The sequence below is a fragment of the Ambystoma mexicanum genome, chromosome 1p, assembly GCF_040938575.1.
Source record: "Ambystoma mexicanum isolate Mex_15411 chromosome 1p, UKY_AmexF1_1, whole genome shotgun sequence".
NCBI classification, from domain to species: domain Eukaryota; kingdom Metazoa; phylum Chordata; class Amphibia; order Caudata; family Ambystomatidae; genus Ambystoma; species Ambystoma mexicanum.
The window spans coordinates 1,170,319,060-1,170,335,943 of record NC_090921.1 but is presented as its reverse complement, the minus strand read 5'-3'; the positions used below and the strand labels follow the sequence as shown (position 1 = coordinate 1,170,335,943).

General features: G+C 43.4%; 1 protein-coding gene across 2 annotated transcripts in view; it reads left to right on the top strand.

Moving 5' to 3' along the window:
• The first annotated feature begins 7,765 nt into the window (after positions 1-7,765).
• LIN37 (lin-37 DREAM MuvB core complex component) overlaps positions 7,766-16,884 on the top strand; it is a 470,461-nt gene continuing 461,342 nt past the window's right edge. For both annotated transcript variants that reach the window (XM_069604871.1, XM_069604872.1), the window contains exon 1: positions 7,766-7,892. In XM_069604871.1, the coding sequence (XP_069460972.1) occupies positions 7,858-7,892 (35 nt within the window). In that variant the 5' untranslated portion in view covers positions 7,766-7,857. The remainder of the gene's footprint in view (positions 7,893-16,884) is intronic.

The following is a 16,884-nucleotide window of genomic DNA, read 5'->3' as shown; positions in this document are numbered from 1 at the left end:
AGTGTGGTTTTCAACATACATAGGATTTAAGTATACACCATTAATTATTAGTTTGATTCATCTGAAAATAGTCCATCCTCATCATTGTGACCCACATATACCTTTGAAGCTACACGTGCCATATGGCATTAAATATGGCTGCTGCAATGTAAAATATCCATGCATGCTTCCAATTCTCCATAAAGGAAGGTAAGAGCATCTCCTTCTTTTAGAACTTCCCATGCTAAACGATTTAGGATCACAAACGAGTACTACTGCATAAAGTAAAAAACCCAGATTTTTTCTCATATATGTATCTGTCTCGATTGCAACAAGCTATTAAAACTGTGGAATTAAGCACACATCCACCATAGGTTGCTGGGGTTACTATTGTGTGCCCTAAAGCCTTTATCTGCGTGTCTTCCCTCTATGGAGGGTGTTCCGAAGTTGAAAGCCGGGCATCACCCTTATTCCTTGCGGTCTTGAAGACCAGGAAATATGGAATCAGGTGGTCCTGAATGTACCCTGAATCAGTTGGTGTTGCTTTGTACTGTTTTCCTCAGTTCTCGTATTTACCACAATTGTTGATGCTGGATTAGCAGGGAGTTGGCGATCTGCTTCTTAATTTAAATGAGAAGTGGAATACAAAGAGCATGGCGTCTTAAGTGAAATTAATGTCTTCCTGTGTTTACACTTAAAATTACCAGCAGTCCAGTTTAGGGTGGGAGAATGTGTTAATGGGGGCTCAATTACTTCTGAAGGGTCCATTGTGCAATTAAAGGATTGTCGAGATCCTCCTCCTTGTGAGGGGCTTCTCCCTCACTGTCTTCCTGTTCCTCTAGATAATATGGATGGATCTAACAAAAGTTAGACACAGTAAACTAATGCATTTCCAAAAGGAAGGAGTGCAGGGATTTATATACAATTAAATCTGTAATAAATCACAGTTAGATGATAAAATTCTAATCTTTAGTGTAAAACTTCAGGGGCCCATAAAAATGTCCAAGTTGAGGCAAGTAGCTTTTTATGCCCCTTTTGGAGGCGTTTTAAAATGTTTAACAGTTCCTCATAGTGGTCAACAGGACAAGGTCCATAGGCAAGACACTGTTATGTGTTAATCGGGTTAGAAATTGCTCTATCACACAGGTGTGCATAAAGAAGCAACCAACCCCAAGGGACACCAGAGAACACCCATGAAGAGCTCTAGTCCAGAGTTCAAGACTCAGCTGACCAGAGAAGGGGACTCCTGAGCAACTGGCCGTACCGGATAACCAGTCAAAGTGGCAAGATAAGGCTGGTCCTTCCTCGAAGCCACTCTGCTCAATGGTCGAAATCTAAACACCCTCTGGCAAGAAGATAGTGGAAAAAAGCAGTTAGCAGAAGAATAAGAATCCAGAGATACCACACTGATGTCTTCTCAGTTTCTTAAAAGGATGGAAGGTCACAAGAACAGGTACATCCGAGTCACTAAAGAAGCTAAGGGTAGTCTGAATGATGGCCAAGGGGAAATAAATGAATTCCAGAGGAATGGTGCCAATCACAGAGAAGAAGGGCACAGAAGAAGAACCATGAAGAGGAAGAGAGCAGAGCAAAGACAGGAAGAGAACAAGGAACCTGCCACTCAAGAAATAACAGGAGCGACCGCTCAGGGAAATTACCAAAGAGTTGAGACGTGCTGTAGGACTCCGATCACAGAAAAAAAGCATTTCCAGAAGAACGCGGCCATGTCAGCTGCGACCCGGCAACCAGGCTGCCATGTTGGAGAGTGCAGCACAGTCTCCAGCAACAGTACAGCTGCCAGTGGGGGTAACAAAAGTAAGAATATACTTTGTATCCAGGACGTTACCAACCGACCAGGAGCCGAAAGTCTGGATGGTCGAGAAGCGAAACTGGGCAACTAGTCACCAAAGAACCATCCTAGCACAGAATCAACACTTACGAGTCAACCTAGGACAGGCCAAGAAGGAGCTGGAGTAGAGTAAGGGCAACCCATCATTCTTCTGGGTGATGGAGATGCCCTACTTTGAGGCACTTGGCCGAAGAGGATTTCGTGGGGAAGCAACAATGCAGCAACCCCGGAATGGTCCCAGTATGCAACAGCCAGTAAAGAGGACAGGAAGGACGAGGAGGAACCTCCAAGGAAAGAGATTCAGCGGCCTAAAGAAAATACTGGGCTAAGGATGAAAGAGCCAAACAGTATGCCCAAACCCGGTTCTAGAAATCAGCAGCCCATCTTCGTGGCAAATCATCCAGCAATTCAGGTAAGAACAAACTAATCTCTGAGGAATGCAGCAGGTGTAGCCTAGATATTAGTACCCCAATGACTACAATACAGGTACATTGGCTACTAATATAGTAATAATGGCGCACCCCCAGGGTACCCAAAACTAAATTACAGCTGCCAACATCCCACTCACAAAGGTAGAGTAATATAATCTCTCTGGTGCCAAACTGGGGTGCTTAAAAAAAAGCACCGCTGTCCTGGGTTCCATTGGGCTACCATAGCTCAGCACATCAAAATGGGTTGCATTGGCAGGTAGACTTCAATATAAGTCCCTCTAAGAACATATATAAGATCAAAGAGCCAAGAAAAATATGAAAAAGCAAAAAGGTTTAGGGGGTGCCTAAAACAAGACCACAGAACCCCCAAAAATGGAATTCTGACCTAACAAGAGCGCTAAGGGATGTAAGCAGATTGTCAATGAGGACAACTGAAGGAAACAAATGCTGGAAGACCTCTATAGTGCTGGTGTCTCACACTCTAAACCCCTGGCATTGCACATTGCAGCAACAAGGGTAGGAGAGCTGAGCGAGCGAGGAAACACCCTAGACCAAATCCTAGCCCAGCTCACTTTCTATGATCAATCTATTCTCCAGGACTAGACTGTGGCTGGGCTTTAGTTACACAGGGCTCCTTGGTCAGGGCTGGGGGCGCTCAGCCCCCCTCACGCTTGCAGACTCAACATACATCCCTCCCTGTGTATTTCTGAGCTATGCAAAGCTACTGGGGTTGAAATATAGATTCATCCAGGCGCATGGGGCGGGTCCACTTAGTGTAATCCTGCAAATTTATAAAAGCCAGGCAAGGCAGGCAGCTCTGTATGGAGCCAAGCTGTGGGGTATCATTCAACCTAGCAGACCTCGAGGCCGCGGAACAGAAATTCCTCAAATTGGCTCTGGGGCTCCCTGGGAATGTGCCAAATGCACCAGCACTGTGGGATCTGGGCCTGCAGAGTATTGGGTTTACATATCTGCTGAGGCCGGCATTTCTTTGGGCTAGACTGTGGTGCAGTGGTAAACTGGCCCCATATAAGAGAGCGGTCATCGATTGTTTTGGCGTGCCCGCGGGTGGCCCAAGTCTACCTTGGTTCTGGGCGATTAGCAGGAACTTGTCAGCAGTGGAAATGGAAGGGCTGCAGCCTAATTCTATCCCAAGGAACTTCAAGAATTATTCAAGAAGGCCTCTAGGATTAGATGAGAGAGACACACTAGAGCGAGCCTTGCATGCGCAGCCAGTCTAGCTCCCTACTTGGCCAGGAGATTAATCCCAGGATTTGAATGCTACCTGAATTGTATGCCCCTAAACTAATGAGGGCCCGGTAGATGAAGATACGCTTTGGTATATTGCCTTTGGCCTTTCTTAAGCATTCCTAGAATGTGTCTTTTTGGGCCATTTGTCCATGTTGCCCTAGTACGGTTGAAAGCATCGAGCATTTTCTTTTTTTTTTGCCCAGCCTAAAAGTACGCAAGGAAGAAATATTTGCTGCCCCTAGTTATGCTCTCTAACTGTAATGTGGCATCCTTGGTGTTGCGTTTGCCTGGCTAGCGATGCTAGCTTGCTTTTCGGCATGGGGCACTTTCTATTGTTGGCATGGGGGGAGGCAACTCAAGCACATGGCCGCTGGAGGGCACACTTTATGAGCTGTATCTAACGCATAATTTTATCGGATCTTTTTTAATGTGCATTTTTTTTACTCTCAGCATGTTTTAATACTGTCATTGTTTTATTTCACTGATGCATTTTATTGTCTTTTGTGTATTTTTATGACTTTTATGATCTATCTCTGGTCGAAATAAAGTATTGAATTGAATTAAGATTTTGTGAGCATGAGCTAAAACTAGCACCTGGGTATTGGCCATCAACTAGTAGGCAGGAGCTCCCCCTAGAGAACAGGAGCTCATCCAAAGCGTGACGCAAATCAATCCTTTATGTGAGTTGCAAACTTTAAATTTGTGTCCATCATATACAATCCATTCTACTTTAAATGTCTTCTAGATGTTTCCAATGGTTCTTCATACACAGACCCAGATACAGAAAACTGACTTCCCCAGGAGCCAAAAGTAGCTCCTGGTAGCAGTTGCTGCCAAGCTAACCGGGCTAGTGGCAGAAGCTAAATAGCTCCCAGCAATTTTGAACCCTGCGCTGTGCCCCAGCCTCTCGCCAGCATGTTGATTTCTTTACTTAGTGTGGTACCATCTCCATGAAACTATAATGCAGACCCATATGCGGTGTGCACGCCATGCTGTGAAACTCTGGGATGGAGACAGACGCTGGAAGTTCATGAGGGGTTCAAGCCACCCTGCTCAGAGAAACAGAGCAGTTGCTTCTGCACCTCCTCAATCCATTCCAAAATTCTTTAGCCCCCACCAGTCCCTCCTCATTAACCCTACCTACCACTTTCCTAATGTACCCTTAGCCAATAGTCCTTTAAATCTGCCCATATCTTACCCCTTTGCTTCTTTACCAAGGTCCCATCAGACCTGTTTTAACTCAGCTCAAATGTTCGCTATCCACTCTATCCAACCTCTCCTCTAGTCTTCCATCTTCTAGACCTACTCTGAGATGCCCCACTCTAGACTTACTCTGCAGTTCCCCAATCAGATCTACACTCCAATGGCCTCTGTCTAACCCGTTGTAGAACCTTGTGTATTAGCCCGAACCGTACCCAGACTTCCATAGCCACGTCTAGATAACTTCTAAATTAGCCCTCCTCCAATGCGGCTAAATTAGGCAGCTGTCAAAACTACCCTCTTAATTAGACTCCTTCAGATAAAATGTACTATTTCATTAGCCCCATGCCAGAATTCCCCTTCAAGAACCACTCTAGGGTGCCACGGTCAGTCTCTCTCACCATTGTACTAGAATCCTGCTTTATTCACCTTATCAGACCCGCCTCTTTTTTTAGCCACCCCTCCGGACAACACCCTTTTAAACGCACCCCAGCACTCCCCAGACCCACAACCAGTTGCGCCCACCAATCATACACCAAGATTACCCCTCTAAACCAACTCCCAGATTAGCCACTTTCCAATCCGATACCCAGAGTAGCAACCCTGAATGACCACTCTAGACCCATTCTCAGATGCCACCCCAGACTCAGTCTGTAGTGTCCCCATAAAACATACTCTCCAGTGGCACCTGCTTCATTAGCCCAAACCTACCCAGTCTTCATTAGGCCCAACGCAAGCCAACTCCAAATTATTCCGCACTTCAGCCCAGATAAATTAGACACCTGTTAGACAATTCTCTAAACTAGACCCATTCTGAACAGAGCTACCACTAAGTTAGCCCCATCATTAAGACAACTACAAAGCTCCGACTTCAATACACACTCTCAGATGTCCCCGTCAGGCCCACTCACCACCAGTGCCCTAGTACCCGGCTTCATTCGCCACATTAGACCCTCCTCTTTATTAGTCCCCCTCGTTAAATCTCTTATTTAGACCCACACTGAGATGGCCCCCAAACACCCACAGTTCCACACTCAAAGGACCCACAGATGGCCCTGCCCCTTCAAAACAAACTATCTATACCTACACCCAGATAACCCTTCCCTCCAGACCTACAACCAGATGCCCTCCTCCATATGGCTCTGCTGACTGAGGACGGGAGCGGCTTCAGAGCCTTTCAAACCTTTCAGTTGAAATAGACCTAAAACCTCCGGAATAGCCGAGCAGCAGCCTCTTGTTGGTAGTTTCATGACAAAGTAAAATACTTCCATTAATTCAAGACATTACATGTGCGTCTTGAAATAAGTATGTTACAGCTGCCTTCAGGCCATTACTTCCCTCAGGCTTTGCAGTATCCTGCAACATTCTCACCTCATTGCCTTTTCGACTACATTAGCACCTGGGTGATAAAGGGCCATGCATAGCTTTTCATTGTCCGATGATAATCTGCAGCTGTTACCCCATGACTGCATTCTTGTAGGTCTTCTTTATAATCTAAGCACCCAGGGGTACATACCTCTCAAAAGGTTATGGCAAGTTTAACCCGCGAAAGAATCCCTTCACTCAACCGCCAAGGTCCTACATCCAGTGCTTAAAGTGGGCCGGGGCCTGCCGGGGCCGGGCCCCGGCAGTCTCCAAAAAGTGGGACTGAGCCGGGGCCCCCCATCCCACACAACATTGGTGGGATGCATTATCCCGCCGCGGCCGCAGCCGCGACGGGAGATGCGCCCGCCAGTTTAATTTCAGGCGAGCTGACAGAAGCTGGCACTTCTGTCAGTCACTGTAACTTCCCTGATGACCCCTCATCGGGGGGGGGGGGTCATCAGGGAAGTTACAGTTCCTTTGTTTGCCCTCGCCAGGTCACTGACCCTCAGCGAACCTGCGGGCTCCATGATCTAATATGTAGATTATATCACGGAGGCCGCTGCTTCGCAGCGGGTGAAAGGCGCCTCCGGCTCAGTGATCTCTGCTCAGAGCAGATAGATCACAGAGCCCGAGGTGTCTATCTCCGTTGGCAAAGCTTTATAAAAGATGCCTTGAATTGTATACGTTTCAAGCCATCTTTTATAAACGTAGAAATATTTCTATGTTTATAAAAGACCGCTTGAAACGTGCACAATTCAAGGCATCTTTTATAAAGCTTTGTCGATGGACAAAGCCACCCCTCAACGCTTTATAAAAGATGCCTTGAATTGTTTACGTTTCAAGCCGTCTTTTATAAACATAGAAATATGTTATAAATCTCTATGCTTATAAAAGGTGGCTTGAAAAGTGCACAAACCATAATAAGGTAAGCACACAAGTGTGCGTAAATTACTATGGTTTGTGCACTTTTCAAGCCACCTTTTTATAAACATAGAAATACGTAACATTGGTATGTTTATAAGGCTTGAAAGGTACACAAACCATAGTATTACGCATACAAATATATAAATGCTCACATACATTTATATATTTGTTTGCGCACCTTACAATGATTTGTGCACGTTTTAGGCCACGCCCACGATGGAAGCCACGCCCCCAAACGAGGGCCCCCCACTTAAAGCACTGCCTACATCCATACAATGCAATGGGGACAGAAAGGTTTGAGAAGTATGATGAGGTGCCTCAGACTGGCGTTTTTCCCCAGCTGTAGCCAAAACGGTTCATAGCTCTCAACTCACACGCTTTTTGCGGGTGTCGCCCGCCTTGTAAAGAGCTGACTCACCAGCCAAACCTCCTGCACGCCCATTCGTTTCGGGCATCTCCCCCGCCAAAAATAAAATCGGGTGTTTTCACCCGCCTTTACGACACAAACGGTTGAGAGGCTCAGACTCAGAGATATGCAAAATGTCATGTTGGAATTTGCCCGCACGATCCATGATACATCTTCCAGGTATCTGAGAAATGTCAGTGCGTGTGTGTTGGAAATTCGGCTCCAGCAACACATAGATTAAGCTTCTGTTGGTGCCATTCCCTGCTTGAAGTAGTAAAGATCAAGAACAAATGGCGTAGGATATTACGTAAAGAGAGGGAACGTAACGTACTGAAAATCACATGACTAGGAGGAGACTGAGGATGGCTAAGGTCCCTTTTTCAGATGGGAACTAGACTCACACACTACACGAATCTCATGCTTTAGGAGTCCATATAGGCAGACACGGGGTTATGGTTCAGCTGGCGCAACTGAAACAAAAGTCCAGGTGCGTTACCTTAACCTCAATTGACGTGTGTGCAAGCATTTCTGTTTTTTACGTCTGATTTCAGTGGACCGCAGGGGAGAGTTTGGGGCTAGGCTGATCCATCCTTTCTCTGAAGTGATAATGCACGCTTCTGATAAGTGCCCGTCACCTCAGAAACTATTGTTCTGTTCTAAAACTGTGCCACCAGATGACGAAGCACATATGATTTTATTTTTAAAAAGCGTTGTAGTCTTCTGTTTTCGTCTTAACTGCTTAGGTTGACATGATCACAGCACGTCTTATTGTTCATAAAGACCCAGTGCTGAATATATGTGGAACGGGTCACATGGACTGCTGCAGCATATTTGGAATATGAAACTCATTTACCTTCCAGTTTCGTATTTGGACTATTCAAAACATCAGTACAGTGCATTTCGAATAGATATATGCTTTGACACATAGCCATTATGTATGCACAGACACAACTGCTCGAGGGAAGTTCCCTGTACAGGATACAGAGGAGGACATAAACAGCCACACTGTAATTGCACCTGCAAGGTACCGAACTATATGTTTAGTTATTCCATCAAGTGATCTGCGGTCAGCGAGTCTCACGAGAGCCCGCAAGCACTGGGATCTTGCGAGACTGGGTACGCACAGGGGAGAGCGATATAGGCTGGAGTGGGAATCAGCCGGAGCAATAGCTGTGGCCCGGCGCTCCTTCATTTGTTATTAAATATATGTTGTGCCTGAAGGTGGAAAGCAAGAGACTTATACACAACACACAGGAACCTGTTAAGAGACTGCATTTGCACGAGATGCTGTAAATGTTAAATCCAGTATCTGTATATGTGGGTAAATAAACATCACCAACAACATCTGTCCTTTCGGTGTCATCATTTTACAACATAATCGTTGTCATACATGTCAACATACCTCATTCCAGCGATGGGATGCTAGTCCAGTCTTGGCTTTACCTTTGCATTTTTGGACTTGTACTTCTAGGTTTATAATGGAGAAATAAGGGGCTGCAATTGCCAGAATGCAAATTTAAACCCATTGACAGATTGGCATGCATTTCTTTATTTTTGTAACGAAATGACATATTTTATTTTAAATAGAAATCTTCTGTCTCAGATGGTGCTATGTTTACAAAGAATGCAAAGTAGAAGTTTTTAATCAACGCTTACTTGGTAGGCGTGGGACTTTCATCTCCGTCTGTTTCGGTTCGGCTTTTCCCTATATGTTTACCTTTTGGCTTTCTTCTTCCTCCACAACACAAACCGGTCTGTGTGTACAGAGTTAAACATTTTCAAAGCCAACAGGTCTTTTGAAAAAAAAATATATGTGGGAATGAGTAGGTGAGTGTTTAAACATAGTGGCTTTGGTTAATGGATGAGTGTGTGAGTATGGTTCTACGGGTGGATGGATGGATGAGTGAATGGATCGATATGTGGATGGATAGCTGGGTGTATATGGTTGGCTGGGTGGACGAATGAGTGATTTAATAAGGGTGAGTGGGTGAATATGGTTGTATGAGTGGGTGGATCATTGATTAAATATGGATGGATGAGTGGGTGAGCATGCAGTGGGTGAATAAGGATGTTTAGTGTGCAGATGATTGGCTGAAAATCCATTGAATGAGTGCGGACGGTGGATGGATGACTAGGTGAATGGATGTTTAGTGAATGCATTAAGCTGAATCAATGAGGGGCGAATATGGTTGTTGGGTGGAATGATAAATACATTTGGATCATGACCGGATCTGGAAAGAGATCTATATAATTAATATCTACTGGCAACACAAAACCACGGATGAAGCAGAATTCCTAGATTCGATCTGCGAAATACTAGACTTAATTAAGTCAATTGGTAATGATGAAGAAATGATCTTATGTGGTGACCTTATTATGGAATGTATACCATGGAATAAAGAATCCAAGAAAAGGAACTCTAAAACCCACATGGATCCATACCAAATAAAAGAGGATTGGGCCGAAGAGATGGAAATCAGAGAAATGACACGATTAAATGGAAACGTTAAAGGAGACATCCCTCCGAAAGAAACATGGGAACAAGGTTTGAGTAAATCTATATTAGATCACTTCTACGTCTCTGAAGCGGTGATGAGCTGAATAATGAAATTTAACGTGCTACCGATGACCCAAAGCAATCATAATTTAATTGAAATGCAAATGCTGAGCCCAAGTGTCATTGAGAAAGAGCTATGGAAGATCAGAACAAATGTTATGCCTGGGAGAAATAGAATACGGATTGAAGAAGAAAATATACATGACATAACAAACTTGTTTAGAGAGACTAGAGACATGGAAATAAGAGACACAATTGAATACACCTCATTTTTAGAACAATTTACTGAACATCAAAAGGGGCGAAACAAACCTGCGTTTAAGCATCTACATACATATGACCCTAGGATAGTTGCTAAGAAACATGAACTAAGAAAAGCAATTAGAAAAACCAAGAGAAGTGGAAACCCGGAGCTATGGGCAGTAATTAAGAAACATAAATCCCACTACAAGTCCTGGTTATCATCCCACAAACATACCATTTTACAACAAGATGCTCAGGCAATACTAAAAATCATGAAGAATAGAAATCTAAGTCGATTTTAGACCATCATAAACAATGAAGATGCGCCTCAAGGAGCCCTTCAGACCAGTATTGTAACGGAAAATCAATGGATCACGCATTATACTGACTTATTTAAGAAGCATGGTCAAGTAAAATACGAGAACACAGGCATCTTGAATACATGGGATCTTGAAATCACCAAGGAAGACTTATTGCTCAACATCAAGAAACTAAGCTCCTCTAGGGCCCCCGGCCCTGACGGATTGACTAATGTGATATTAAAACAGCACCCGGAAGCATGGGCAGAGTTCTGCTACATATTATTCCAGAATATACAGAAGGAAATGAGGGTGCCAAGATCATGGAAAACCGCATTGATTGTGCCAGTGTTTAAAAAAGGGGAAAGATCTGATCCAAAAAAATTTAGTCCTCTAGCACTGCTTGATGTTGTTGGGAAACTATTCACAAACCAGTTGTTAATCCGTCTACTCAGATGGAGTAAGGAAGCAGAAATAACAGACATCCGCCAAACTGGCTTCGTAAAAGGAGTAGGCTGTGCCCTCAATTTATTGATGATCAATATACTAAAAATGGAGGCAATAAAAAGGAAAACTAAAATATATCTAGCCCTCGTCGACTTGGCACAAGCCTTCGACAGTGTTGATCGGGAACAACTTTGGATCAAGTTAGCTGCAATACAATGTCCAAAAAACATAATGAGGGCGATACAAGAACTATACTCGGACACTGAAATCAAAATTAGGTTGAATCAAATGGGCTCACTCTCCTCTGCAATAAAAACTGCAAGAGGAGTCAAGCAGGGATGCCCGCTTGGAGCAATGCTATTCAGCCTATTTATCTTCGATGTTGCAATGTTGCAATTGGTTGATGTAAGAGCGTTCCCGCCTGGGATAAACGGAAATCAGCTTGAACATATGCTTTATGCCGATGACATGGTGTTGTTTGATGTAACCCCAGTTGGTCTGCAGCGGAAATTAACGGCTCTAAAGGTATACAACGACAAAAATGGACTGAAGATCAATGCAGATAAGACAGAAAAACTGGTCCTACAAAACTTAGCCGGATCCAAACTGAGTAAAAAGAAAATCTTTAGATGTTCAATCGGTTTGAGAACCTATCACCAGAACAAATCAGACACAGTATCTAGCAGTGCTGTTAAACCCGCACATCATGGATGAACCCATGGTACAGAATATCAAAAGAAAATGTAAGGTCCTAGCAGCGCAGGGTGCTATGGTAAACAAGAAATATGGAAAATTCAGTTTTAATTACGTTATGGGGTTTTAGAGAGCAAAGGTGATCCCATCCTTGATATTTGGAGGAGAAACTATGTTGGGCTGTCCTTATAAAATTTGGTTTTGGTTTGAGAATACATTTTGGTGTAAAGTTTTGCAACTACCTAAAGGAATCCCTATTACATGCATACGCTTTGAATTAGGGCTCTTATTGATTAACGCAAGGGTGTTGTGGAACACCCTGGCCCTATACAGAAAAGTGTATGGGGCTGACGATCTCGCACAACCCTAACAAGGTAAAGAAAAAAATATGGGAATTGGATTGGTGCGAAACAACGGAAGCAATAGATGTATGATTCAAGCACCGCCTGAAGCAAGAGCTCAAAATACTTTACCCAAATATCTGGAGTTATTTCCTTGTAACTGCAAAGGGAAAACATTTATGAAATTACGAAAGAAGTCGTAAATCTGAGAAAGAGAGGCGTGGCGGATGATGAGCAATGTAGATTCTGTGGAACGACACAAGAGACCTTGAAACATCCTATTGTATATTGTGAGAATTTAAGAGAATTAAGAACTGTATCTGGGGAAAGTGAAGAGAGTAAGATCGTTGATAAGTTGCGACGATCTGTGGAGCTTGATGCATGAAGGAACTGATAAGAGGCTAACATATGCTTCACTATCTTTCCTTGATGAACTAGAAAAGAGGCCATGGGATAGGTTTTGAATGTTAAATCAAAAAGCATCTTGTCAAAAACGATAGACAAACTAAGATGTAGAGAAAGACTAATGAGTGTTATTTAAATGATTGTTAGATATAAAGAAAGTATAAAATTGCTTGAAATATTTTAAAAGTTTTTAATGAAACAATGAAATAATTAAAAAATACATTTGGATCACTGGGTTAATAGGTCTGTATTGGTGGATAAATTAGTGGTTGATTATGTTTGGCTGGGTGGCTAAATGAGTGGGTAAACATGGTTGGAAAGGTGGATGGATGCGTGGAGGAATATGGTTAGATGAGTCCATATCATATGGGTGCATACACGAGTCAGTGTGTGAATAAGGGAGGATAAGTGGATGAGTATGGTTGGGTCGGAGGATGAATGCACGGGTGAATAAAGTTGTACGGGTGAGTGGCTGTATACGGTTATTTTCGTGAGTGAATATGCATGGGTCGATGGATGAGTGGGTAAATATGGTTGGATGGGAGAGTCTGCAGGCAGCATATGGCTTGGAGTTACCACCAGGGCTATACATCATTATTTTTGTTAGGCACGTTCGCTCTGCGGATGCTGCCCAGGGAAGTATCTTAAGCTCGAATGCCGAGAGTGGGGCAGCCTAGCGCCAGTCCACTGAGACGCCTCAGAAATTACAGCAACAGCAGAAATGTAGATGGTGCACAAATGCTCCAAAAACGTTTTTACCAGGAATAAGCAGCTATGTAGTAAGAACCCTAACCATTGTCCAGCAATAAGAATTTCTGCTGGGCCACAGTTGGCTTTACACTACGTTACACTATAGTACACTCTGCTGACAGATCTTTGTTTTTGCGTCTGGTTTTGCGCCTCAACTAAGTAAGGTTTTGAGGCAAACAGCATGTTAGGAGTATACTATTATACCGGATGTTGATGTTGAATGATCATTGAAGGGCCGTTTTTCAAAAGCCTTTGTGGTGTAGAAGCTTTGGAAACTTTTTTCTAGTGGGCTCTCTATATGCTTGAATTGTGTAATGCATAGGTAAAAGGAGTACTATACTTGGCTTGGTACCCATTCACGTCACTAGTGAAGATTGTGAGCTTGATGGTCTCTCTGATTTTTTTTTTTTTGTGGGATATACATAGACATCAGCCATTTAAGGAGCGGGTGATAGAGGCCCATTTCACCGGTTTGCTACCTGCACCATGTTAAACTGAAGGATTTTGAGCATAACAGACTCTGGTGTTATCAGCTGTAAAAGAGATTTGCATAGACGTACATAGTCTTGAACTTCTGAAAGGGCTGTGGGCCTGTTTCATCATTTTGAAACCTGTACCAGATTTCACACAAAAAAATAGTATATATTTATATATACCCACTGCTGTTACTACTGTTTCTGTTCACTCTTTTCTTCTTTAATAGTTTTTACTTGAATTATTTATGATAATTTATTTTAATTGTATTTTTTACATTTAAAAAACGCACTTGAACCCACACGCATCTGGGCGCAGGTTACATGATATACAGTGGCATAAAGCAATAGGTGCATAGTGCCCAAGATAATATAGAGAACTTAGTTAAGCCAATTCTAAAGATTTCTTTTTGAAAGACATGTAGGATGTGTTGGATCGGAGAGTGAGCAGCACGAGTTCCATAAACAGGCTGCTGTTAGAGGGAACTGGAGCCGCTTGCTCTGGATCATTTGAATCTGGGCACAGAGAGCTTGAGACTGTTGCCGGAGCGAGTTGGTCTGGAGTGAGTGTACAAGGAGAGTCTTTGTGAGAGCTAGGGCAGTGCTGAGTTGGAAAGGCGTTAATGGGTGATGGCCAGAGTTTTGAATTAAATGTGGTCACGAATTGGAAGCCAATGTGCTTCTCTCCTGGCGGCTTTCATGTGCTCCCATTTGGAGAGGTTGAGACCAGCTTGTTGTGCATTGTTCTCACTTGTAGCTTGTTGAGGTTTCATTCGGTGGTGCTAGCAAAGAGAGCGATACAGTAGTCCAGTTTTGAACCAATGATGGCGCATGCAATGGTAAGGCAGTGGTTGGTTGAGAGGAAGGATTTGCAGGCATTGAGGAGTCTCGTAGTGTAAGCAGCAGACAATGCAATAGCGTTTACATGCCGCGACATGCTACGGGTGGAATCAAGATACATTCCCAGTGTCTTGATGACGGGAAACTGGGTTGGTGTTGCCATATCAGGAATGATTGCTCTGCAGGATCGAGATTAGAGAGTAATGTTGCATTGCCAAAGATTAGGATCTCGGTTTTGTCATCGTTCAAGCAGAGGCTGTGGAACGCCATCCAGGCTTGAATAGTTTTGTAGCTGGCTGTGAGGTTGGAGCTATCCTCAGGGTAGGTGCCTGAAAGAGGGTTGAGGATCTGGGTATCGTCTGCGTAGTTAGTGTAGGAGATAGCCAGGGAGGTAAGGTGGTCAAAGAGGGGTTTGGTGTAAATATTGTATACGGTCGGTGAGCCGCATGAACCTTGTGGCACTCCGCAGGAGACGGGCCAGTGGAGTTGCCAATGTAGATACAGGAAGATCTATCTGCTAGAAATGATGCAATCCAGTTGGTGGCTTGGGGGAAGAAATTGTCTGCCAAGGTGAGGTGGTGGCCGAGGGTTTGGTGGTCGTCCAAGTCGAAGGCAGCAGAGAGGTCCAGCAGGAGGGCGAGTTTGCCTGAGTTATGGAGATCGTTGATCTGTTTGGTGAGGTTAAGAAAGGGCTGATTCTGTCCCACCCTGAGGACGGAAGCCGGATTGGCAGAGGCTTGAGGATGTGGTGTTCAAGATATGTTTGGATTTGAAGATATGCTGCTCTGTCAAGCATTTTAAGAAGGAATGGTTCTCTGGTGATGGGGCGGTAGTTGAGAAGGATCATTGATGGTGATCGTGGTGGGAGGGGCAGAAGGGGTCTCCGTTATCTCATAGGATAGTGAAGAGCTTGCACGAGTTAAGAGTTGACATTGGTGATTCGAGTGTTGAAGCTGGAGGCTTTTGCTGTATGTATTATGAGTTTGTATTACTTGGCTAAGGTGGAGAATAGAGATTTGGTAATGGTAGAGGGGTTGCATCGCCATTCTGCTTTACTACCTCGTTTCCTTGCACGGCTAGCTGCGAGGTCTGGAGTGAACCAGCAGTTCCTATGAGTGTTGTAATTAGATGTGTGCAGTTTGATGGGGGGAGGGCACAGGTGTTTACTGCTTGGGAGATAAAATCATTGTATGTGTTGACAAGGGAGGTAAGGTAATTCTAGTACTATTGTATTGATGACACTGATGTTTAATGGCTTTTAGCAGAGGTTTATATTGTTTGTATTGTGATTATTTTCTTCACCCAATGGTCCATCATAAGGAAAATGCACAACTTTCCACAGTGCAAGGTACAAAGAGGCCTTAGATAGAGGACTATGTTTTGATAAGTGTGAGTGAATCATTACTGTATGACCTGTAAGAAATTAGTCGTAATGCTTTATTTTGGTTTGAACCATTTACAAAGAAAATTACAGTAGAATACAAGGATAAAACCCTATTAAAAAGAAAATTATTAAAAGGATTGACGGTGTGCATTTATAGCCATATGTAATGATAAAAGCAACATTAACATTTCCTTTCCAGACGCTTAAAAGAGACAACAATATAATCACCTAAATCATTAAGAAAACAATGCATCCACACAAGACAAAACAACATTAATTGCCTCCAAAACAGACCTAATGTTATTACAAATAAAATGTCTTTTTAGCCACTGGCGTCTAAATCTAATCATCTTGTACAAATAAGCAGAAAATGTGGTAAATTCTCTATAGCACCACTGCCAAAGGTGCAGTGCTTAGACATAAACTGCCACGGCTTCCGGCCACTTAATGACAGGACATTTAATATCACATTGCAAGAATTTGTCTATGAATGGATGTCCGACTAGCGCTTATCGTGCTACTTTCCATATGTACACAACGTGCACTCGCTAAGTGACTCAATGATCAAAGATTTGTCATACTGTTTATGGCTAGATTAAATTCTAGCTTTCTTGCTTTCTTTTTCAACTCTTGCATAGTCAACAGACCCCCCCCCAACTGCTCAAAATCAATACTCCACTTACTACGTAACAAACATCGTTTCTTGCACCAAGGGTATTCACCAAAAACGTTGTGTTTTGCTAACTTGGCCATCACTTTCATAATATTTGGGTTCTATGAGGGACTTGAATGTCATTTACGAAAATAATCAAGAAATCTAAATTCAGCTCACATGCCAATCTTTAAAACCTCCACTTCAAAGGCAAGAGCTAACCCTGGAGTACTTGGGCACATGCCCAGCAGCTTCCTCAAATAAATATGCAAAATGCGATCCAGGGTCATACTGCACATACTACCCCAAATTGCAGTACAGTACAGATGAATATACCTTTGCTTCCAATACATGGATACATTTGTCAAGGAGGATGCTACCGTATTTGTAATCAA